Source organism: Haplochromis burtoni, unplaced genomic scaffold, assembly GCF_018398535.1.
Source record: "Haplochromis burtoni strain Fernald_Lab_line unplaced genomic scaffold, NCSU_Asbu1 Contig_266, whole genome shotgun sequence".
NCBI classification, from domain to species: Eukaryota; Metazoa; Chordata; class Actinopteri; order Cichliformes; family Cichlidae; genus Haplochromis; species Haplochromis burtoni.
This window is the reverse complement of record NW_024582627.1, coordinates 81,257-106,268: the sequence shown is the minus strand read 5'-3', so window position 1 is coordinate 106,268 and position 25,012 is coordinate 81,257. Positions and strand designations below refer to the sequence as shown.

The following is a 25,012-nucleotide window of genomic DNA, read 5'->3' as shown; positions in this document are numbered from 1 at the left end:
TCCATTTATATTTTAATACTCAAGCAGTTCAAATATCTTCCAGGTTTTGTGTTTGTAAGTTCAAGATTTCAACCTTCATTCATTGGAAGAAAAAAAAAAAAAAAAAAAAAAAAAAAAAAAAAAAAAAAAAAAAACACCAAAAAACAAAACAACCCGCCCCCCTTCAAATATGTCCTTACCATTTTCTCCTTGTAGACCATTTGTCTGAGCCACTTGAAATCAAGTGGTTTGAAAGCAGATAGAACAAAAAGTGAGTCTTGTTCGTAGTTTTCTGGGTTCTGGATCGCACCCTCTGGATATGTAATCCTTATGGTGGTTTTGGTTCCTACATCTTTTCCATAACCTTTTACTAGAGCTTCATTCAACCTGTCAACGCAAGAAAGACAACAAAGGGTGGAATCAGGAATTTAAGAAAAGCATAGTGAAAAGCACAGGATTATCATTTTCGATATTTTGATAAAACAGCACGTCTGCAAACAGAAAGACAAAGCAAAACCTCCACATGAAGGTTCAGCTGACACATAAGCACATATGCAGTGCTGAAGCATAAGCTGGGTCTATGCATAAAGACTGGCCAGAGGGAAACCCAGCTTGCAACCTCATCACAAGAGCTAACATCTGACAACATCTGGGTAAGCCACAGTCATTCTGGAAACGAGTGGAATGTTAAGTGAGCTCTCAGACACAGTCACTAAAGGTAACAGTACATCCAGTTTTATTTTGGAGTTTCCCGTTTTCATCTTTAGCTCGTTTAGCTGAATAGTGGGCTGCTGTGCTCGCCTGTGGGCTGATGAGAGTTCACAGTCCGCTCCACTCCAGGGAATGCCCGTCTGCCTGCAGTGAGCTCTGATGTCAGGTGGAGGCAGTGTATAAAGTATGCATAACAAAAGGTCATAACAAAGTATGTTACTGAGTCCCCCCCAAATAACAAAAAACAGAGCAGAGACTTCTCGATATTCCACAATACCGATTCCCAGCTCACTGAAGCAACCATGCATTCCTATTTGGTCACGTGTTGATGATGCAGAAGACATTTTCTTCCCCTCAACTAAAAATTCAAGCTGTCCAAGCCACCCCCCCCCCCAAAAAAAACTTCACACTATTTAACTTAAACAGAACACTGCTGTTATACAGAATCCCTTTTATTTTGCTATCTTACCTGACCACCACATCGTATTCGTCTATTCGGGACCCCAGAGACTTGTTGGATAAGATCCCACCATTACCCACGACGATGCATCGTTTACAGCTGAGACTGGAAGGCAGGACAGCCAGACATTAGTCATATTAAGAAGGAACAAGGAAGCAAAAAGAGACTTCATGTTGACGCTGACGAGTAGGGTGCAGGTACCTGTCAAGCTCCTCTCCCAGCCCGTAATTTTTTGTTATAGTCAAAATGCTGTCTATTATTCTCTCTGCAGAGAAAGAAGAAAACAAAACAGGATTTTAAAGACAGGACAGAACCTCCATACTACAATAAATCCCCATTAAAAATTCATCCACGAGTACATTAAATGCAAAATGTGGGTGAAATTCATTGCCAAGCTTATAATTTTTACCTCGGCAGTGAATGATGCTCCAAGTATCAAACATTAAAATACTCCATCTACTAATCTGGCACTAGAAATGGAGCTCTGTCATCAGAGTCAGTCACTTTAAGCGCTCAGAACGTCCCTTTAGCTCCAAAGACGAGTTGATGTTCTCAAATAATGAAAATGACATATTTGAAAAGCTCAAACTGGGGGAAATCACACTTTTAAAGGCCAAACAGACTGCCAAAGATTTCAACATACCACCCGAGATATAACAATCTAGGTGGTCTTCAAACAGGAAGAGAGAACACCACCCTCCGTTTATTCACTCATAGATAAGGAGTGACCAGTGAACCTCAGGAATAGTGGTGATGGGGATTACGGGGGGGAAGCTGTTGTATTCTGGAGAGGAGTGAATCTGAGAGAAACACCCATACGGAGTTAAGGATGGTATGCGTGTGTATGTAAAAACTCTGCCATAAAAGCACTCAGAGTGGAATGCTGTTTTCAAACAATCACATTCTCCTGGTTAAGTGGCCGGTGTTGTACTCGTCTCCTTGCATGGCTAGCACCCCTCTGATCACAGGTTGAGAAACGGCGATGTTTAGCCATAGCGTGCATTCCTGCCATGTTCTACGGGCTATTGTGCTGGAGTCATAGCTCCAGCATTAGATCTTGCATGCATTTCTTCCTCCTGACCATTTTTAGACCTCTTATATTTATAACTCATCTTCTTCAACATCCCAAATGTGCAGATTCCATTAGAGTTGCACCTATTTTTGTTCCATCTTACATTTGCAGGAATTTGTAACTACGTGGATTTAACAGCTGTGATTTTAAAAACAAAGTCCTCAATTTGCATCTTCATCGTTTAAAATTTTTTTAAAAGACACACAAAAAGTCTGGCATTATTTTATAGCATTCTATTTCATTTATTATATTCATAATGCAGCACACCGTCTGCCTTTACTCTCACTCTTGTTGTTTCTCTTGGCCTCTTTTTGTAGACTGAGCGTTTAGACTGGGGCCTCAAACCAGGTTGTAAGACATATTATAGTCCATCCACCCTGTCTAACAATCCTAATGATTAACCTAGTGAAGAGAGGCGAGCAGAGCCACAGCTTATTGTTTGGATGTGGTGTCAATGTCTGGCGTCAAGTATCACCCTGAGCAGCATAAACACAAGGCCGAGGACCACACCTGGATCCGAGCGGGTGAAAAGTGAAAAATCACAATGGGTAGTGTGCTCTTTCAGAGGACAACATGGAAGCTAATTGCTCTAAGTACCTGCGGTAAACCCTTTCAGCAAAGCATGTCTTGTGGTAGTGCCAAAAGACAAATTGCTGCAAGTGCAGACATTAGTCCAATGTGGAACTCTTGAAATGTTAAAAATCTTTACTGGCAACACCGGCGAATAGCAGAAGCATCACATAACACATAAACACAGACACTTTGCTGGAAAGAGTGGAGACTAAACACTACAACAAATCCTGTGATGAAAGAAAGATGATCGCAAAAAAACAAAACAAAAGGCCAAAAATGTATCTGCAGTACAAAGATAAAGTATCACTATCCTTGATAAATTAGTTAACAACTGTGAAAAAGAGAAAAAAAAAAAGAAGAAAAAAAAACTGCTAATGACTGCAAATGTGAGATGTGTTCAAGTCTTTGGCAGCAGCTCACAGTCTGGCTGCCTTAATTGTGCTTCCTCCTAACTAAGTGTAAAGTTGCATAACGGTCTGTGTGATTTCATTTGGTGGACATGCTGAGAATGAAAACAGCACCAATAGTGCAGGGACATCACTCCTTTACTTGTAAAACTGTGGAGCTGCCTGATGAGGACACAGTTTTTAAATAGTCTGCTGTAGCTTTCTAACCCTGGATCAGTATTTGCAAAGATAGATTAGCTTCTCTGATCAAAAAGTTCATCCCTACACACATACACAAAAAAAAAAGTTAATACCCCAAACTAAATATAACAGCTGGAAACAAGCATGGATACGTACAGAAGCAACTAACAACAAATCACATCCTTTCCTCCCAACAGGTTCTCCAAAAATAGCACTGCAAGGAATTTATAAACTTATGGTTCAACACCCTCACACCACAAAATTCCTCCAGTCTGTTAACAGTTTAAAAAGAAGTCCACTTTAGACTGCAGGAATAAGATATTTAAAAAGATTTTCATTTAGAATTTAAATTAATCCTGAATTTTGAGCGATCACTGGCAGTGTAGCTTTATTCCCCCCGGAAACCAAATCAGGGAAGCTTAACGTTTACTTTTCCTTCTTCAGGCTATAGCTGATGTGTCCCAAAGATACTTCTTGGCAGAATAAAAAGTAAAAATAAAACTCCCACCCACCAGCGCTACTCCGTGGTCTCAATTTGGAATCCTTTGTGGAGTTCTATTCAAGATCCACACGTATCATCTCTCCACATGAATACCACTAAAAGGGAAACCCCACTGCCATCACAGTCCGTGGAGAAAACAGAAACCAGGTGTAACACTCACACAGGGAGCGCTCTATTGATAGCTGTGGCTGTGTGTGTACATGAGTACACGTTCAATTGACGGTGGAGAACTTGCCAGAGCACAAAGGTAACATTCCCTTTACCTTCTGCTTGTAAGTATTGGAAAATGTGACAGAGCACGCCAGTGAAGACAGATTAATGTTATCTCTTAGGTTCCCATGGTACTGTGTACTTGTTCGATATCTGAAGTGCTGGAGTGTGTTAAGGTCAGTTAACAAGTGCAAACACTGTGTGCGGACATGCTAACGTTGGAGTGTTAGAAGACATCAAATTTTCCGGTCCCAAGATAGAGTTCATCCAGCAAATAAATGTAAATCACTTGAAAGGTTACGACAAACACAGAAGTCTGCGGAGGTTGGACTGACTGCCTGAGAATACTTAAAAAAATTAATTAATTAAAAAATCTATCATATACTTATGTTATACCGTGAGAGCATTACCAGTATTACCATGTTGTGCTTCGCTGGCTGTGAAGGCAGTAAAGCAAGTATTCTTTAATTTCAGGGTATAGGTACTAGACTTTCCCAGCTGTCAGGGGGCAAAAAGTGGGGTACATCCTGGACAGGTTGCCAGTCCATTTCAGGGCAAAAACCTAGGGATAGCAACCATTCAGTCACATTTACACCTACAGACAATTTAGAATCACCAGGTAAATAACCAAGTCTGTGGACTGTTAGCTAGAGTGCTGGGAGAAAACCCATGTAGGTAGAGTCAAATTTTGGATTTGATTGGCAATTCCATAACTACAGCTTGGTGAGTGCAGTTTTGACACACTCTCCACCTCCGGCAATGGCTCAGGAGGTAGAGTTGGCCATCTGTCAGTCGGAAGGTTGTTGGTTTCCTTCACTCCAGTCTGCATGTCAAAGTATCCTTGGGCATTATGTTAAAGTTGTCCTGATGCATCCATCAGAGAGACAGGTTGGCATAGAAAAAAAACTGCCTGTGATTGGGTGAAAGAGGCTTGTAGTAAAAGACTTTCGAGTGCTTCGAATAGAAAAGCACTTTATACGTGCCAGTCTATTTATAGGGGCTTGGTCTCAAATTAACTGTCCATCTACATCTGCAAGTTAGAAGACTTGCTTCCAAAAAGACTTTAATCACTCAAAGTGATTAAAGTGACCAGTTACATATTTTTTCACCTTCAAGAGAAAGAAGACTGTTGTTGGAGATTAGCTTTAACTAAACAAAGGTTGATATGAGACCAATTAGCATCAGAGCTAAAAGCATGACCTGGGAGCCCCAAACAATTTCTGTCAGTTTCTTGTGTCTATTGTAAATGAACTTCTGCAACCCTTTTGGGAATTTGTAAACACTCTGTGCTTGCATTATTATTTGGAGACTATAATTATTAATAATTATCCATTTTTCAAAAATAATATGCAACAAACAAACATGCAAAGGAAAAATACATTATTTCCATATTATATATATTATGTCCAAAATACAAACTTTGCAACAAATGGCAAAAAGAAATTCTTTAAGTCACAGAGGAAATAATGAGCCTTATTTTTCTTAGATCTCAGATTTTCTCAACAACTCATACAAAACAAACCAAGTGGAAATTCAGTCTGAACTGTTAAAATAACTTCTTAGGAGACATTTTGAAATTGTTGGTTGGTATGTACTGACTGTAGCCAAGTACAAACAGTATGAGGAGCCAAGTGATAAAACCCCGATAAATAAAGAATGCCATTGCTTCTACTGAACAAAATAAAATATTGGCAAGCCAGAATATGATGTTGATTAATACTGAAAACACGCAAAGCTTGTTGGCTCATATCTGAGATACCAGGCACTACAGGCACAAAACTGCACTACATCAGGCATCAATCTCCCACACAGCCTCTAAATGTAACAGTGGCAAACGAACACATGCTCAGTCTTACTTTAAATGAGCACTCCACCAATCTTTATGGCTTAAGCTTGGTGTCTAATTTAAAGAGGGGGGAAAACATGTGAAAATAGCTGTCCTGTGTGGCTTTGCCCCCCCCCACACACACACACAAAAAAACAAAGAAATAGAAAATTACACCAAAACTTGTAGAGCTAGAAATGAAGATATTTAGAAGACAATGGTCTAATGAAGGACTGACATGCATCAGGGAAAACATGAGAGAAGCATGAACCACAAAAAAAAAAAAAAAGTCGGGATCTCGAAGCTTCTTTCTGTTTTTATGGGCAACTCCTTCTAAAACCCCAGAACATATAATTACTATAATCCACAATAAACATACAAACTAGTGGAGGGTGAACTGTGATGAATGGCTTTACCTTGCGTTTTAAAGCCAAATGGAGGTAAGTAGTTGTTGACTTTTGATAGCCGTTTGAAGTTTCGATCAAGAAACATTGGCGCCAATTTCGTAAACCTGTAAGAGAGATGAAACAAAAGTGGAGATGGTTCTCATTAGCCGAGATACAGAAGATAAAAAACACCAATGCTGTAATATCCAGTATTCTTAGTATAACAGCTCCTGTTACAAACTTTCAACAATTACTTATCGTGTGCTGAATCTATCCCGGCAGGTTCTCGTAATCCTCACTACACTTGGGATAATAAACTTTATGTTACCAAGGAGGTGATAACTGAATTTTTATGTCCCATCATCATTAAACCTAGCATCCCCACACCCTGTAAAAGCTTCCTAAAATGAGCAAAGCCTCCACACACCTTAGCACAACAGCTCAAATCTAAGCAGGTGATAGAAATTAAGAGGTTGCAGTGCATAACCCGTCAACATAACCTCTCCTCCAGGGCCTAAATCACATCTGACACATGAGGTTGTCTGAAACAACACTCATGTCACAATGTTTTTTTCCTCTAACGATCTGAAGCAAGACTGAATTAGAGTGGAGGATGTTGTTCTCAATGAAAAGACACGATAAAACTTCAGGGGTTGATAAAAAAATTTTTTTTTACCCACGACAGAATACACAGTTGAAATGGCTAGAACAAAATGTCAGTCCCATTAGAAAACAAATTAGGCCTGATAGTCAAAAACACCCCAGTGGCCAATGTTTTTAATGGCCCACGACCCGCTACTTCCGCCATCGCCTCTTCCTTATCCTGTGTGGCTATAGAAGTGTGCGTGTGTGTCTCTCTTTGATTAACTGCAGCTCCGATATCAAAAAGGAGTCATTTCCTCTTAGTAACGCCTGTGACCCTAGCGCTGGGTTATGTGCCACTTCTGCAAGTGTAGCTTCGGGATGGATGTGTGTTTTTATAACCCGCTGTCAAGCTCGAGGGATGCGAGGCAAGAGGGAAAAAGGAGCAAGGAGCTGTTCGTGTCGTTTCTCCTCTGATGTTTACATGGATGGAGCTCTATGGATGTGCTGTTCTTTAACAAGCTGCCTAACATTTTGTGTCAAACTTAAAAGCATCGTGACACCCCTACAGAAAAGACAAAGTTAAGGAGATTTATCAAACTGGTGTACATCTTTAGTTAATTTCTAAAGAAATACAGAGATTACATTACAGAGTGCTTATTGCACCCCTTCCCTAGAACTAGACCACCAGCAATATAAGTGTTGCATTTTGCTGATGCACCTGTCCAATAAACACACAGAGCTGTAAATTATTCCTCCTGCAGCCGACAAACAGCATTCAAACTATGGAAGCACGAAAAGACTCACAAGCTCGATTACACCTCTGTTTCTCAGCAGGACCCTTGAATACTTGTTCCCATAACATAACACTGCCACTGGTTGACAAGAAATATGTGAGACACAATGACCAAACATGGCTGACATTATTGGGAGACCTTCCGGTTAAGCTTCAGCCTCTTCCAAGCACGGTAATCATTCTTTGAAATCCTCATTATTCTCCAGCGAGCGACTAGAGGTAGTTATGTATGGCTCTCTCTCCACCTTGACTCACCTCGCCTGACAGGGGCATGCACACTCAGAGACTTGTGTCCAGGCAAAACAAATGGAGATTCATTAAACCTGGGCCTTCTGAGGCCACATGGGGCTATAAATAACACGGGACCATTACAAGTCAGTGAGCCCTGACCAACAGTCAGTCACTGACATCCTGACCAAGCAGAGAGACAGGGGGCTGCTTGTTGTTAAATAAGTAGTGAGGGCTCCCAAAAACAGCCAACAGGCAGGGATGCATTGTGCTCATTTCCTTTGCTGGGTCCATCTCTCACAGGCAATATTTTCATAACCGTGCCACTTCGAGTTCACTGCCAACACTTGATTTAGGGCTCTAATACAAACAGTTTTGGGGGAAAGGACAGGGTGAGGGGAGGGGCGTAAAATAAATTGGAGACTGCAGGGCAAGGAGCTTCAGAAGAAGACAAACATGGAGGAAGCAGATGATGATTAGATGGAGAGCCATAGGACCTCACTGCTAGAGGTTAAGTAGGTTTTCTTTAACTGTCGAACTGTCGTCCACACCAATTCACACAAACTGTTAACGAGAATATTTTAATGGTAAATGTACAAAGCAGGCAGAAATAAAGAACGCTAACAGATAGGATGTTAAACAGCCGACTTCCCTTCCACACAGGAGACAATAAATCACGACCAAACACACACACAGCACAACTGTGTACATTTGGCTGTACACTTACACTTATTTATACAAATGAGCATACAGACAAACTTATACTAAGTGCAGCATTAATTGTGCTTATTGACCTGTGAGAGACTGGGTTGAAGGTGGTAGTAATCAGTGGGCTCCCAGGGGTTTTCTGTGTTGAACAGAACTTTGATCCGACACGTGCGGCTGATGAGAGGAAGTCATTACCAGGGAGGACATTGCTAAATCATAGCCTCTCATATAGGTAGAGGGCAGTGGCACAAAGTGCTTTGTCCATCTTATTTTTAATAAAAAAAAAAAAATTAAAAAAAAAGTTGCACTTTATAGTCCACAGGGCAGCTGATGGTGTTATTTAGAGCATTTGGAGCCACTGTAGGTCATATACCTTTAATAGACTCAATTAAATACTACTACTTTTAATTTAAAAGTTGGGAAAAAAAAAATGGCACGGCACAGTAACAAGATACTACGACTGTTAAGTATGGGAATTGAGAGCCAGTCCCAAATTGTTCAGTCTAGTAGAATGGCATGCCTCTGGGTATCAACACTGGTGTGTCACCTACTGCAAAACCATGAAGTCAAACTCGTACAAACCTTCACAGTGGCTGCCCATGATTGTCAGGGATCACAATAGATTGCACCTATGAGTCACTACCAGTCACTACCATTTCCATTTTTTCCCCACTCCAATCTCTTAACTAAGGAAAAAAAAAAAACATATCACAAAAAATTAATAAAATGAATCCATGTATGGAGACATTGATCTCTGGAGACCATCTCAGCGGTCACTGGGCGACCGACGGGGCCCACCTTGAACATGTTGCTAACACGCTCCCATCTAAAGCCAATTTGCAATCACAATTTAACATGCATGTGTTTGTACTGTGGTAAGAAAGCCCCACACAGAGACGGAGAGAACAATTAGACTTCAAACAGAAAAGTCCCAAATGGCCAGAGGGTTCAAACCTACAAACTTCTTGCAGTGCTAACCACTCTACCACCACACATAAACAAGCAGGATTCAATGCTGAACAGGTAGATTAAAACTTGGTGCTTCAGGCGATACATAAAGGAGGTTCAATATATTCCTTTGCCCAATAGCTAGGTCAAGTAGTTACTTTAGTGTCACAGCCTATTATTTAGCAACATGAAAACTACCCTTGCGCAAGAACGCTAAAAGGACAATGTCCAATAGACTGAGCTGAAACGGACGACAAAGTGGAGACAGTGAAAAATCAAAAGAACCAATGACATCAGGAGGACTGTTGGGGATTGTATAGACTGTGTAGGCTGGGTATTAGAGACCCCTTGATGAGTCAAGACAGGAAGCTGGTTGGTGGCGTTCGCAGAACGCCTCTAAGGCTCTTTAACACGATAGGGAAGTGATGTGAGACCTTCTACTCAGGCGACAAAAGTTCTTTTGTGTAATGGGGGATCACAAGGACACAGTTGAGGTTTTGTGGTGGGGAGAAGATGATAGAAACATGATTGAAACTGGGGGAGACTGGATAGGAATGTAGGGGCTTCTCTGTTACTGACTCAAAACCCTTAAGGCCTAGTTGGCTTGAGGAGTGACATCATGCAAGTTTGCATGCTTGAGTAAAAGCTTTTCTCTTGCTGACATCCAGTTAACATTATCTATGCGTAAAGATCTTGATTTTGCATTAAAAGTTAGTTCTTCACATGCAAAAAAAAAAGTCCAAAAGAAATGTCTCACTTAGGATAGATGGTGGCCATCTTAGCTGCTGCATATCCTGGCTTGCACACTCCTTCGCTGAGGTTGCCGTACTTGTATTCTAACTCCTGCGATCTGTACATTAAAAAGAAGAAAGCGAGAGCTTAATTAGACACATCGTGATAACTGATTGCCAATTAAAATGACAAATTCAAAGCTTCAAAAACTTTGTTTGACAAACAATCTGCAGGAGAGATGGGGCTGTGGAATTAGCTGGGAACTCGGCAACAAGTCAGCATATCACCTGTGTGTGTGGCAAGACGAAGCAGAGAAGCCTTGTTTAAATAATCATGCTGGCAGTGGTAAAGCTTGAACCTCCCGATTACTACCAGGATCATTAATAATGTGATGTATGCCATGATTCTACTTCAAATAAACAACGGGAAAAGAGAGGGGGGCCCGTGTCTTTGCACTATGTGAGGTCCAAAAATCAAAGTTGGCTGGAGAAACTGTTTGACTGGGGCCTTCTTGCACATAATCTGAAGCTCATCTACGCTAACAGACTTTATTTCAATCCTCTTCAATCACTTGCAGTAGAGTGGAATTAAAATCTCTGGGGTATTTCCATCAGTTTGCCTACCCCGCATTAAGATATGATCTGAGTCGCAAAACTAATTCTGAGCTACAAGATGAATTGAAATAAAATAAAGAAAGCGGCTGCATTACATGAAGTGATCCCGTGTGAATTCCACTTTAAAGCATGTGCTGACATTATGGTTGCAGTGGATGTGGACTGTGATGGCAGCATCTCATTCATTCCTGTGCAGTAACGTAGGGCCAGAGAAAAGGACCTTGCCATGGTGGTTTAGAGCCAATGTGTCAAACCAATTCAGGGAATTATACACACATCAACAAACACAGTGACACAATGACAGCTGCATAATGATCTATTGTAACATGTTCTTACTCTGACAAACCACAGCCAGTCTAAACACAAAACACTAACTGACCTACATCTCAATTCACACTTGTTTCAAAAGTTATTACTCAGACCACCTATCGTATCTGTGCTCGTGTCACCATCTGTGTTTCCTACACTGTGTGTTTATTTAAAAAGAGGAGGGGGGAGGGGGAAAGAAATAAGGCTAGATTAATTAGCCAAACGTTTACATTTTCATGTTTCGTGTTTTCCCATTGATCAAGCCTGACTGCAGTATTCTGTGATAACAGATGTAAAACACGGCTGAATTAATGGAGTCAAAGTCTAAAAGGGAATTCGTTTTTGGGAATCCATCATGTGTAATGTGGCAAACGATGATGGAGAATAGCTAAATGTGTTATAATAGATGACATAAGTGTTTACTAGAAAGAGATGTACTCACAATTTTGTGTCCAGCTGCAGCAGAAAGCCCTGCTTATCATACACTGGGGACAGAGATGAAAAAAGAAATGGAAATTATCCATCACCACAAGAGCCCACAAACCACTTTGATTTAAGAAAAAAAACAATAAAATTTTTTTTTAAAAAAACCAAAAAAACAGAACAACAACAAAGGTATGGCATCTTAATGTAGTCATCCAGCTATTCAACTAACAGCTCAGCAGCTGTAGTTGTAAACAACCTGTGTGGCTTTCACGGGGGAAACAATATGGCAGATGTAAACATAAGCATTAGGATCAAGGACTTGTGACAAACAAGCAAGGTTAGGGAGAAGCCAGCCAAAACAATCTGTTGAGTTTAAAATAAAAGTTAGAAAAACAAGTCAGAGATCACCTATGGACAACCAAAGGGACAGCCAGTAGGTGCCTAGTGAAGCGTTGAGGTAGAAGAGAGAGAGAGAGCACAGAAAACCAGGAGGAACATATTTAAGGTGAAATGGGAGCTTTGTTTCCATTGCAGGCCGACTCTTTGCAATAAAGCTGATTGGGTCTGCAAAATACTTGCTATGATCATTTCTGGCCAAAAACATAAATAAATAAAAATCTGTAACTACATTAGCATGGAGGAAATTAGGAATAGTGCAGCATTACACCTGCAGTTGTGGATCTTGTCAAAGAGAAGCTGGAGAATAAAAGAAAATAAAGATAAAGAAAAAGGGTAATGGGAATGTCTGACAGTTTGAAAGGGAAGGATCCAAGCACTGCCCAGGAGGAAGGGAACTTAGCCTTAGCAGCCAAGATGGGTGACACATCTGTAGAATAGCAGCCAGAGGGCAGAGTCAAAGCAACTTAGTGGTTTATCTTAACCTGCAGTAAGTAAATCTTACGTCTTCTAACCCTTTACAGTATAATCCACCAAAATTCATGCAGACCGTTTCACTGCTGTTTGTTACCAAACTGAGACAACAGAGGGCAGTGTTGTATTGTCCTTCATAAGAGAATGATGGCTGAGCACATGTTCATTTCCCCTGCAGTTGTTATGAGTGTTTCATCAATTTAGCAAAGATACTTCTAAAATCAAAGTACTCTTTTTGTTAGGAATAGATCAGACTGGAAAAAGCAAACAAAGCTCTCGGACTTCTTTGAAAATGCCACGTGTTTCCCAACCTAACAGGGCTGTTGGTTCCCAGGGTTTTCTTTAAAATGGTGTCTGGGACAACAATGATGGGTAAAAGTTTGGGCTGGTGGGGCTGCAGCTGTACCTGAGCCTACTATTTGTCCCACGTTGTTGTCCATTTCCAACTCTGAAACAGAAAAGGGTCAGTTAGCACCTTTTGAAGTCATTCTGTCATGGCAGCATTGGCCTTGAAAATAAAGCCAAGTAGAAATGTCAGAAGTTACGGAGTAAGAAAGAGGAGGGGTTAGTGGCTTTAATCCCAGTGGGCTGAATTATGACTGTGAATTCCAATCTTTATTCAAAAGACAGAAAGCCCAGTGAAGTAGAAAATTAAAAGTAAGACTCCATTGTGGTTATATGACTGTTTGGACACTGGAACATTGAGAGTATGATGAATGAATAAGCACAAACGGTTTAAAACCGTTTGGACACTGGAACATTGAGAGTATGATGAATGAATAAGCAAAACGGTTTAAATAGCGTATTTAAGACATAAACAAAAAAACAAAAAAAAAAAAAAAAAAGAGAAAATAGAAAAAAAAAAAAATGCTTCATAACTGTAACCCAGTACATGTGGGCAGAGTCCCAGTGCCTCTACCTGTAATTCTTTTCACTTCAGCACCTTTAGTCTGGGCTCTACTGTGGGCTCTAGTCTGGGCTAGAGTCGGCTCTTCTGCATCTTTGTCTGTAAACAAAAGGGGTTAAACTGAAATAAGATCATGAGGATAAAGCTGTGAAGGCAACTATTAACCAAACAACCAATATACAAGGTCCTAAATATATATTAATAAATGCTTTTACTTCAGCAGAATAGACAACAGTGGCCACAAACAAGAACAGATGCGCACAAACAAGAGGCAGCGACAGAAATGAAAGGAAACGGAAATATAACCCGGTCCTTCAGTAGTGGCTTACACGGAATATAGATAAGAATATAAATAGGTTTTAAGGAAGTTTACTTTAAAGACGGGGCTTGCAATATTGATAAGCCTGCAGTGAAGATCACTTTGACTTTAATATACTTTCACATTTCTTCCTCTTACAGAAAAGTGATTTCAATCTGTTTGGCAGATCAGATAAAGTCTGAGGACCTTTAACAAGGTTTTCAACCAAACAGAAGTAAACTGCTGCGCAGAAATGTTTTCTTTTACGAAACAGGCTGTATGCAAAACCGAGCTGCTGCCTTTCACGACTGTTCAGCCTCGCCAATTAGTGAATTTCAGGCTCTGTTCCGGCTGAAACTGTATAGGTGTATCACTATAGCGCTGAGACAAGAGAAGTTGATCTCTGAGGCTGAAAATCAAGCTGGGGATATTTAGAGCATGCTCTTTGAGCTGCTGTTGAGCTCAATGTTAATGAAGCACTGAGAGTGACAGAGAGAATCCCATTTTAAAATAAATATACTGGACTGCCTTTTGCCATCTGCCACGTTCACCTCTCTTCTCCATTCTGATGCTCAGTTTGAATTCTTCTTGACCACATCTACTACATGTGTAGTGATTAATTTTATATTGAACAGGTGAGTGCATGGGTTTACAGATTTGTGAGCAAAGTTTAAAGAAATTCTTATGAATGCCTCGGACAAACAGGGTTAAATTCAAGACAACATTTTCAATTCATCTAATGGAGTTTAGGCTTTAAGTAATCTGGATTAAAAGCTGTGGCATGTTGGCTACCGCAATTACAGAGAAACTGTTAGCAGCTCAGTTGGTGCTGTACACATTCTTTTCTCACCCTACAGACGTTAATTTCAAGTGTGATTTAGCACCCTAAAGTAGTGTTCTTGTTACTAGCAAGGAACCCAATAATAAGTGACCCTGCTGTTGGTAAGCTTGAAAACAAAGTTGGCTGTAAGTAGATTATCCATAAAATTGAGATAAGTTTAGCATGAACACTCTTAGAGGGACAGTCTCTTTTGAATTCCTGTTAGAAAACAGGTGGACAACTGAGTGTAAAATGTCATGCTGACCCTCTGCAGTCTGCATACTGATTACGTTGGGGAATGGATGGGCGCTTACTCCCATCTATATAGTAACAGCTTCTTTGTTTTCTCAAGTGCATTTAAGACTACTCAGCCACTGCTATTGAGAAATAAATGTGAGGAAATGTCAGTGAACGTGTCCACCATCTCATTCATTACAGACTACATGACAGGTGGCGATGTGCGAGACTGGTTTGGTGGTGTGCAGTATAGGATTTCCACAGGGGACTGATGTCTCTGTTCAGACGGTCAGTACAATGCCTGCCGATGGTATCCACAGAAATGCACTGTGGAGTGGTTGGAACTTGGAGGTGTTAGTGATAGCCGTGCTCTTCCTTCTGAAGTCTACAGACCTGTGTCTATCCCGGGACAGGATGGGTAAAAAAAATACCTGAGCAAATGAACATTTTCTAGCACTCAGCTGTGGTGAGTGCAGTGTACTTTGCGGTAGTCTGTAAGGGGAGCGGCATCAGAGCTGGTGGCTTAAGCAGACTACACAAAGTGATTAGCACAGCTGGCTCTGTGATTGGCTGCAAACTGGACACTTTGGAGGCTGTGGTGAAGAAGGGGTATTTGAATAACCTGTTATCCATCAGGGATAATCTGGGTACCCTCTGTGCCATTTTCTGGACAGGCAGCACTGCTGCAAGAACAGATACAGGAATTCAAACAGAGGACACAAACTTTTGGATTTCCACAGAGCGCCACAATTACAAGCATAACAAGATGATAAAGCTATGGTTACTGGCTCTGCTGCAGACCTAACCTGCTCTGATGAAGGTGACGCTCAAGTAAACAGATCCACGTGTACAAAACTACCACCTAATGAACTATTTTGTGAACATAAGTATTACTTGCAAGCCATCATTAACCTTTGTGCAGTTATTGAGTATTACAAATTTATGGGAGCAGCTTTATTATTTTACTTTGTAATCGCTAGATGTGCTATCAAATGCCATTTTACTGTTTTATAACCTTTAATACAAATTCCCAAGATAGAACACGCAAGCCTTGCGCTTCTCTGACATATGCAAAACAAAGAGTTTAGAAATAGGCCTGCTGTTTGATATGGGGTTTTTTTTTTTTTAAGTTCTTTACCTCGTCTGGAATTGGAACTGAAAAAAATACAGCTAAAATGCTTGCAAATTATTATGTAACAGAACACATAGGTATAAATAGCAGTTAGACCTCACTATCTCTTGCCATTAGGGCTGTGACACTGACAGTCTTAACAGAAAACCTTTTCATTTCCTTCCTGGTTTCAGATAGACCTCAGCGCTTTTCCAGTCTTACTGATCACACAAAGCACACAACATATATTCATACAGTCCTTTTTAATATGTTTATTAAGCCTTTAATGTTTCTGTATTCTTCTAATATACGAATAACATTTCTAATATTTCTCAGATTGCATTTGTGTCCTGGTTTGTCAAATATGCTGCTCTCTTTGCCAATCCACCCTTCTGCTTGTGGTTGCCTATATGCTTTTTTTTTATATTTTTGCATGCATAACTAGGTAGAACAGCTCTGTGCTGACTTACTAAGTTAAATACACCATTATGTGACCACTTAGGGATCGTGCATGCTTGGATAAGTGAAACCAGACAAGGAAAATCTTTCCCTGCTTTATGAACCTCAATTACCAGTACAGGCTCCACCTCAGCTGAAGAAGCGTGTTAAAATACCGACTAGAAACCATCTCACAATAGAAGCACATGAGCTGACATAAAAAGAAATTGAATACAATGATCACACACCCATGTTCAAAACCAGCCTTCACTTTGATTTCAAATTCCCACGGTCAAAACAGCAGAGGCAAACTGGTAAAAGAACCGATTCTTAATAAATGTAAACAAATGTAACCAATAAAAATTTCCCAGTATTTCCCAGCTGAAATCCCAAAAAGAGTGCACAGCAATGCCACAAATCAGTGAATGCATGACACTGTACAATAAACAAACAAAATAAATGATGGTATTAATGAGGTTTATAATCAAGTCTCCATATAACACTTGCCCCTGGAGCACTAAGTCCTGCACTGTAAGACAATAATGGTGAAGAGAGAGATCACTCTTGCGACAGCACAGCTTAGCTGACCAGGCCAGAGGGCGGGAGGGACAAGCCACATGTTCTCCTTTCCCCTTTGACCTTCTTTAAGCCAAACATCTGGTATCACAGCACTACGGAAAGCCAATATTTCCCCCTGCAATCTTCTTTTGGTGTGCTGCTTAAGTGTGTTCACTCTCTTCACATCATGCACCCTTATATGTAACCTATTAGAGGACACTGCTGCTGTACAATTTCAAACCTACAAAGGTAACTGTACAAAGCTGAACGCCTTTGTATTTCACACTTTAAGATGATGAATGTTGAATTTCAAGAAAATGTGAGATGTTGCAACAGAATACAAGAGCCTGGTTAAAAAAAGAGGGAGCAAAAAGCACTGTGACAACCAGGACCATTGACTGATCACGTGATCCGTCAGTAATGCAACATAAGAGAGATGAGTTTTTTACTTTTATTTAAAGTTATTACTTTTAAGTCATATTTGGACTCAGGGAGTTAGCCACCGTCACATGGCAACTAGACAAACTTAAAAAAAGAAAAGCAGAGGTACCAAACAAGGTTCAGACCATTAAAAAAACAAAACAAAAAAAAGGTTGTATCATCAATGATTCACGGACAAGACATTGATAGTGAGAGTGCTGAGTGATCCAAGAACAAACAAGGCCAAGTTAAAACAATGAGGGCAAGGCAAGAAATTAGGTCATAATGTATGAAAAATGTGAACAGAATCTATGCGCGGCTTCCTACTGAAACACTTTCCTTTTGGAATCAGTACAAAAACAAATTTAGCTGCATGGCTAGAAACATGGCACAAATGTCAGGGGAAAAGCTGATGCCCTTTTTGTTACTCACCATTTCTTTAGGAGGGCAATTCTGGGGAATGGTGATAAGTTTAAAAAAAAAAAGATGAAGGAAATAAAAAGATTATTCTCTCACTTCTGCTACAGGGTTTTTAAGCAGTTTGCTGCACTGTAGTTAGTTAATGGGATCAATTATTGAGGTAAACAGTTTTATCTTGATGGGAATAAAAGCAGAGTGCATCAGTTAATAGCTTGTAATGATAAAGAGCTGCAAACTAACTGGAAAAAACTTACACTTGTGGTTTCTGTGTCAAAACACTGCTCCCTGAGAAACCTTTCTTCAGAAAACTTCCAACTTTCTACCAGAAATCTTCTAGCCCCCTCTGCTGGACACAAACAGCTGTGTTTTGGAGAGGCCAGGGGCTTTAACAAGTTGGTTGTTAAGCACTTAGCCAAACAGAAATTGGTTTTCATCATTACTTCTCTAAACAAATACAATTCAATTTACAAATACCTACTCATGACCAACACCCAGCAGGTGTGCTCTCTGTCTACATTATTATGTGCTAATTTTAACTAACTAATTTTCAGTTTCAGTGATCGGTGCAGTCGTACTGTGAAACTAACTGCCAGCCTCATGTCAAAAGCATAAAGGAAAAGGGGTGAGGTCACTTGATCAGCTGTACACAAAGTTTGTTTTGTTTTTTAAACTGTAGTCTAGGTGGAGGCAGTTAAATATCCATTTCTGAGACAATCCACATGGGTGTGTCCACTGCTTTTATACTTGATGTACAAGCAGATCCAATTAAAATGTCCCCTCCACATTCAGTGCTCCTCTGAAGTAAATGAAAAACTAACTTTCACATCACAAACACACAAGTTTTGAGACATAAACACAAAGCTTGGCCTTCTGGCCTATCAAATAAATAAGAAAAACAAAAACAAAAAAAAATGAGCGTGCAACTAGCTGACAGTGAGCGCAGAGAAGCAGACAGAAAAACAGATATAAAAAAAAAGAAAAGAAAAAAAAAAGGACTTGCTCTCTCTAAAAACAGATAAAACATGCAATGTTTCGAACAGCTACGACAGATGGACGATGAGGTGATGGAATAAATGTTAGTCATACTGGAGATGTCACTTACGAGACTTCTGTCCCCACATGGGTAGATGCAGCTTCCCGGAGGAGTAGTAAATAAAGCCCAGGACCAGCATGGGGCACAGGATGAACAGCAGCTTGTGTGCAGGCTTCATTGTCTTCAGTCATTCACATGGCACTATTCAGGTCATCACCTGGAATCACAGGAGGAGAGTGGGATATTTTATTTACACATCTGTAAAGACTAAAGCAATCTGTCAGCAGCACAAGAAAAAAAATAAACTGATACAAACAAAACACGGTGATTAGAGGAGGGGGAAAATGAGGCATAGCAAAAGATTGGCTGGCAAGAAAGATAAGAAGAAGAAAAAAAAGAGGGTAAAAATGTTTTTTTTAGGTCAAATGTGTGGGATGAAAGGTAGTTTTATCAAGACAGATCTTAGATTTCTCATTTAACTCTACAGAGTTGTGATTGTTGATCTCTTCTGTTGGTTACAACAGGAAAATAAAAGTCACTAAAAATAAGGAGAAGAAAAAAAACAACATTGATTTGATTCATGCAGGGAACCTTGACAAGAATTTCAAATGCAAGAAGTTACAATAACTGAGAGGCAGAAGAAGTCATTTTGTTTTTTAGCACATCTTTAAGACATGAGTACAGCAATACTGAAATGTATCAGCATGTGCTGCTAAAGGCCTCACTCCAGCAAACTTTTTCTACAGTTTAACAGGAAACCCCACGCCCTGTGTTCATGGTTTGACACCTGCAGAGCGCTCATAATCTGGGCTCTCTGTTTAAAACGAACAAAAACTAAGTTACTGCTGTATTTAGTCACCGTTATAGCTCAGTTAACCTCGATCTACTTGCCTCAGGCAAACAAACGTGAATCAACAAGCCATAATGCAGTGAATTATGCAGTCTAGAGGTTACCTGGCAGAAGACAAAACAACCCAGTCAGTGATCTGTGTGACCTTGTCCCTGATTGGAACAAACTGCTAAATACAGGTCTGTTTTCTACAGACTCTTTCAACCCCTGACACCATTGGAGATTTTAGTTCGGTCTTTGGGTGCCTAGAAAAGCGCTATATAAATGCAATCCATTATTTTAAAAATATATAAATAAAAAAAATAAAAATATGAGGAGACCCTGCTGAAAAAGCATGCTGCAGAAATTCTCAGATCTGACATGCTTCAAAATATTGATATCAAATATCAAGTGGACTGTCTCTGATCCTGGAAATTGAAGGCAAACTGCCGAGAAGGACTCAGCAGCTTTAGCACAGGGAGGTGGCGAAGCACAGCTGAGCACAGAAAAGAGTAATGCCTCTGCCTGACACTTTAACAAAAAAAAAAAAAAAATTAATAATATGCATGAGCCAACAGATGTTGTCCTCTATATTTAAAACGCAAGCACCAACCTGCGCAGTTGTTGACACTGCGCTGACCATCTCGCGTAAAAATGAACTTATTCATCCAGTTTTGTTGTTGCCTGCAATCTGTGAAAAGTTTGCCCAATAGACAGTTAGGCAGACACACTCCTCGGTCGGTGCCTTTGACTACAGACTCGCAAACAAAACGCAGACACCTAATTTTAAAAGAAAAAAGATTTAAACATAATAAAAATAAAGAGTAGGTAGGTAGGCCGAAAGGGGTAACCGCTGCAGCAGAAACGAACCCGAGGCGGTTGGAAGGTATCACAGGGTACAAGTCTAGAAGCAACAGTCGCTCACCTCACCTCACCTCACCTCACCCCACTGCTCATTTCATACACACGGTTCCTAAAGTGTTGTATCAGAGGCCACATTTAAGGTCAGGTCTCTATATTCAGGTGTAAGTCACGTTATTCGCCTACCTTCAGCTGAGACCGCAGGGAGGTCCTTGGCTAGCAAGAACAAACATAACGGAACTTTGAGTGGTCAAAAGTTGTGTCCCAGTCTTTCATAAAACGGCCGTTTTAACAAGGGTTTGCCTTAGTCAAGTCCGCTTACCCTGACGTCGTCGTAGCAAATGATTACCCAGATATTTACTGAGAGAGGGAGAGAGAGAGAGTGAGAGAGAGCTGTGGAAAAGACGACAGATGACATGAACGGCTAGCTATTGTAGCCTCGGCTAGCCACTCGTTATGCTAACAACGCTGCGTTGGCACAGGGGGAGTTTTGCCTTCATCCTGTCGGCAGGCCTACAGTTTAGCGCGGCGCTGCTCCAGACATTTTTGAGGTACAACAGCGAGCTTGGTGAAACGGTCCACGGAGGCAGTACGGATAAAAAGGCTCATAACAACAGCGAGTATGCCAGAGTCCGCAGTACAATACTGCGATAATACAGCTGTTGGTGGTAGAATGAGAGACTACCGGTTTGGCTGAATTACCCACCGCGATCACAGCCGAATAAAGAAAACACGGTTTAGCCACGTCTCATTGCCATTCCCAGCGGACTGTTATAAATTTAGTCTTTACCTTTTCTGTTTCCTTCCGAGTCCCCCCGTGAGAAACAGTACCTCTCTTAGAATAAACAGAGGTTTGGCCGATAAAATGACAGTGTTCTCCCTCCTCTCCAAGCCATCTTGATAAAATCTGCGAAAGTCAGTGGATCAGTAAGCAGAAGACGAACGGCTCGAGTCTGTGTGTGTGTGTGTGTGTGTGTGTGTAGCTGCTGAGACAGGAGAGCTCCCTGCCTCCCCGGGCTCTAGTGTGCATCAAGAGTGACTAAAGAAAAACGCACTCCCTCCATCAACATGATGATGATCAACAGCGGCTTGCTTGTCCACAGCAACACAGTTTGCCTGCAACGGTCACATGAGGCTTTCAGTGAATTACGATGCCCCCGCTTCCTGTTTTAGTAGGGCCAGGATGAATGCACCTTTTCATGTGGATCTTCACGTGGTGCTTCTCTTTGCTTTTCTGCTGTTGTAGTACTGTTGTAGCTGGGTTTCCATCAATAGCTCACATATACACGAACCGTCCTTGTTCTGCAGCAATAATAGAGATCCTGTAACGTACAGAGCATGTTGTCCTGCCTGTCCTGTTAGTGTAATGCTATGTGCTTGGCCAGCACAGCTTTAATTGGGGAGTATGTTTTGATCCCACAGTTGGGAGGATTAGTATTAGTTGACTTGAAGCCATTTTTGTTTTCCCTTTAGGAGGATTTTGTAGGAAGCCTTTGAGGAGAACATTCTCCTTCAGTCCATCCTGTCTTACTCGATTAGACACAGATAATGAGACGATAAGTTGTATGGGCAGAAATCTGTGCCATCAGAAACTGAATTTGAATAAGTTAAATTCGAATCTGAATTGTAACTTAAATAAATGCTTTTAAAAACTGAATATGAATTATCCTAATTTGAAATTCAATTTATTGGTTTGAAAATGATCATCACTAAATAGAAATTGAATTTTATATTTTGAAAATGAATTAATTTTCTTTGAAACCGTATTTTATCCTTTAAAAGTTTAGCTCTCGAATAATTTCAGATTCACTTCTCACCATTCAATTTCAGTTCCAAAATTCAGTTTTTGGGGACTTACGTCCAGTTCAAGAGTAATCGAGCGCAGATTAATAGAACTACGTTTTACTAGCGGACCAAAAGTGTTACTGACTGGAATCTACAGCATCTTGAGCTGAATTAAGACTTCAGAAGTCATTCGTCATGTCGAATCACCAGCGGATAAACTCAGGTTGGTAATAAATGTATAACATGTATAAGAACAAGCGTCATGTTAACAAATGATAGCCGTAACCTTTATGCTTATTGTAGCTGTTAGCTAAAAACGCTAATTTAGCGTAGTTTGCTCTGGATTCAGCTTCGACAAACAAATATGATCGACTGTTTCTAGTAGAATTCCAAAGTTGTCATCTTGTACCCTCTCGGAGCCCTGTATGCTTGTAGAGACCCCTACTGTAGGGAAACATGCAAAACGGTGTCCAAACCTTTGTATTTTAGCTTTATTTATGTCTTACACAGCATCCCAACTCTTTAGCTAACTTAATAACTTTAGCTAAAGTGAATAGTTAGTCTAATTCATTAGATTCATTCATTATAAATTGAATTTCAAATTAGGATAATTCATATTCAGTTTTTCAAAGCATTTATTTAAGTTACAATTCAGATTCAATCCGAGCAATTCGAATTTAACTTATTCAAATTCAGTTTCTGATGGCACAGATTTCTGCCCATACAAATTAGTTGCTATTCTTTAAAGCCTCCAGTTCACCTCAAGACCTCACTACTATTTCTCACTTTCCGAGCACTAAAATAAGAAATACTTTTAAAACAGGCAGACAAATTCAAAGAAAAAAATGTTTACCAAACATCAAGGACCTGAACTAGTCTATATGAAGGAAAAATAGGAAATAGTCAAAGGTGCTTGCAAAGAAAAGCGTCTGGACTTCTTTAAGTTGCTTGAAGACGTTTCACCTCTCATCTGAGAAGCTTCTTCAGTTCTAAGGTCAAATGGTGGGGAGTCCCAGATTTATAGTGGGAGAATATCCCCCCCCACAGAGGGACAAAAGGACCCCCTGATGATCCTCTAATCACCTGAGCCAAGGTGTGAAAATGGGTGTGGGTCCCAATCAGCCAGGGTTTCGGGTGAGCTCATTGTGAAACCTGGCCCCACCTTATCATGCGAATTCCTGAGGTCAGATGGCCCAGGATGTGAGTGGGCGTTCAGGGGCCCTTTTGTCCCTCTGTGGGGGGATATTCTCCCACTAGGTTTAAATCTGGGACTCCCCACCATTTGACCTTAGAATTGAAGAAGCTTCTCGGATGAGAGGTGAAACGTCTTCAAGCAACTTAAAGAAGTCCAGACGCTTTTCTTTGCAAGCTCCTTTGACTGCGATGACCTGGATGACTGAGAACCTTCACAGACAAAAATAAGAAATACTTCCTTTTAAAACTACACATATTACATTCATCACTTCAGTGTTCGTAAAGAGGAGGTAATAATATGCAAAGGTAACCCACCCATTGTGTCAACTTCAACCAGTTTTTAAAAAAGAAGAAGATTGCACTGTATTGTGCAAGTCTTGGACCGCCCTAGATTTCTTCATATTTTCCTTACAAGAAGCGAGACTATCTAGTAACTGTTTGATCTTGAGCGTTAACATTTATATTTCTGAATTTGTGATTTGTGTTAAGCCACTTAACACTGACCAAACTGCATGCATTAAAAAAGGCACCTAACCCAGGGGATGAACATGTGTTGTGTCTACACATAAAAGACTACTTAGCACAAAGCTAATTTTAAACTGTATCTTCAGGCCCTTTGTTACTAGCTTCAGGCATAAATTAGTATTTTTGCAACAACAACAATGCAATTCCCAAGGCTATTAAAAAACTACTAACAAAAAAACAAAACAAATAAGCAAAATCTTGAGTCAAGTCCTTGAAATAGAAAAGAAAAATCAGCAAAGACCTGATGCAGGACCAGAGAGATATATTTGCATTTGCATTTGAAATGCAAACTATCATCAGTATGTATGGGAGAGGTCAGTTGAGAGGTACAACTTGGTGTCTTTTTTTTTGTTTTAGATTACATTTTTACACTCCGACCCTTAAACCGCAAAGAGTATGGAGCTGAGAATTAAAAGTAAAACTGTCGGGAGCAGGTTGTACTCCAACTTTGGGCGGTACCTTACCAGAACCACAGAATGAAGATCACAGTGTGCACTGCATTACCGCAGATATGTGTGTTTTCATTTGGTTATTTAGAAAATCCATAAATTTTTGTTACACTTCATTCTAATCTGCTGCCAAATCTTTTTTTACTAACTGCAATTACACAGAACACACCAAGAATACCTGTTAAATTAATTTCACTTGTATCTGCTGGCATACCAAAGCTATTTCCACACCTCCTTTATTAGGCTGTGAGACTGTAAGCTTTAATGTTTAAACAAAACCAGTTTACTGTCACCCTAAAAATAAACGGCAGCTCTGAGAGCGCACTCAGTGATTAAACTAAATTTGAATTAAACTGCATCTACAGTTCACCAAATTCATAGAATAAAAAAAAAAAAAGTAGTATTAATTGCGTGTCCTTTTTGCAAAAGTTTGTTATTTATTTTAGATTTTTAATCATCATGTCTGATAAAGTCTCTGGAGTAGGGGGTGATGATGACAATAATTCTGTGGAAGAAGAGTCACATGACATGTGAAACTTCCTTTTCAGATTAGTCAAATGCTGCTAACACCATGCCTTATATGAAAAGGAAACTCTGGGTTAACTTGGA

General features: G+C 40.2%; 1 protein-coding gene across 6 annotated transcripts in view; it reads right to left on the bottom strand.

Moving 5' to 3' along the window:
- st3gal3b (ST3 beta-galactoside alpha-2,3-sialyltransferase 3b) overlaps positions 1–21,884 on the bottom strand; it is a 39,548-nt gene extending 17,664 nt beyond the window's left edge. Inside the window, exons 1-10 of one of the 6 annotated variants that reach the window (XM_042227538.1) lie at positions 21,644–21,884; positions 18,830–18,977; positions 13,438–13,524; positions 12,925–12,966; positions 11,665–11,707; positions 10,325–10,417; positions 6,336–6,430; positions 1,352–1,415; positions 1,160–1,255; positions 180–366 (exon numbers count right to left, since the gene is read on the bottom strand). In XM_042227538.1, coding sequence (XP_042083472.1) covers positions 180–366; positions 1,160–1,255; positions 1,352–1,415; positions 6,336–6,430; positions 10,325–10,417; positions 11,665–11,707; positions 12,925–12,966; positions 13,438–13,524; positions 18,830–18,938 — 816 coding nt within the window. In that variant the 5' untranslated portion in view covers positions 18,939–18,977; positions 21,644–21,884. Of the gene's footprint in view, positions 1–179; positions 367–1,159; positions 1,256–1,351; positions 1,416–6,335; positions 6,431–10,324; positions 10,418–11,664; positions 11,708–12,924; positions 12,967–13,437; positions 13,525–18,829; positions 18,978–20,202; positions 20,538–20,636; positions 21,215–21,240; positions 21,607–21,643 lie in introns of those variants that run through there. The other 5 variants (XM_042227535.1, XM_042227536.1, XM_042227537.1 and 2 more) reach the window with 5 other exon arrangements.
- Between the last annotated feature and the right edge of the window lie 3,128 nt (positions 21,885–25,012).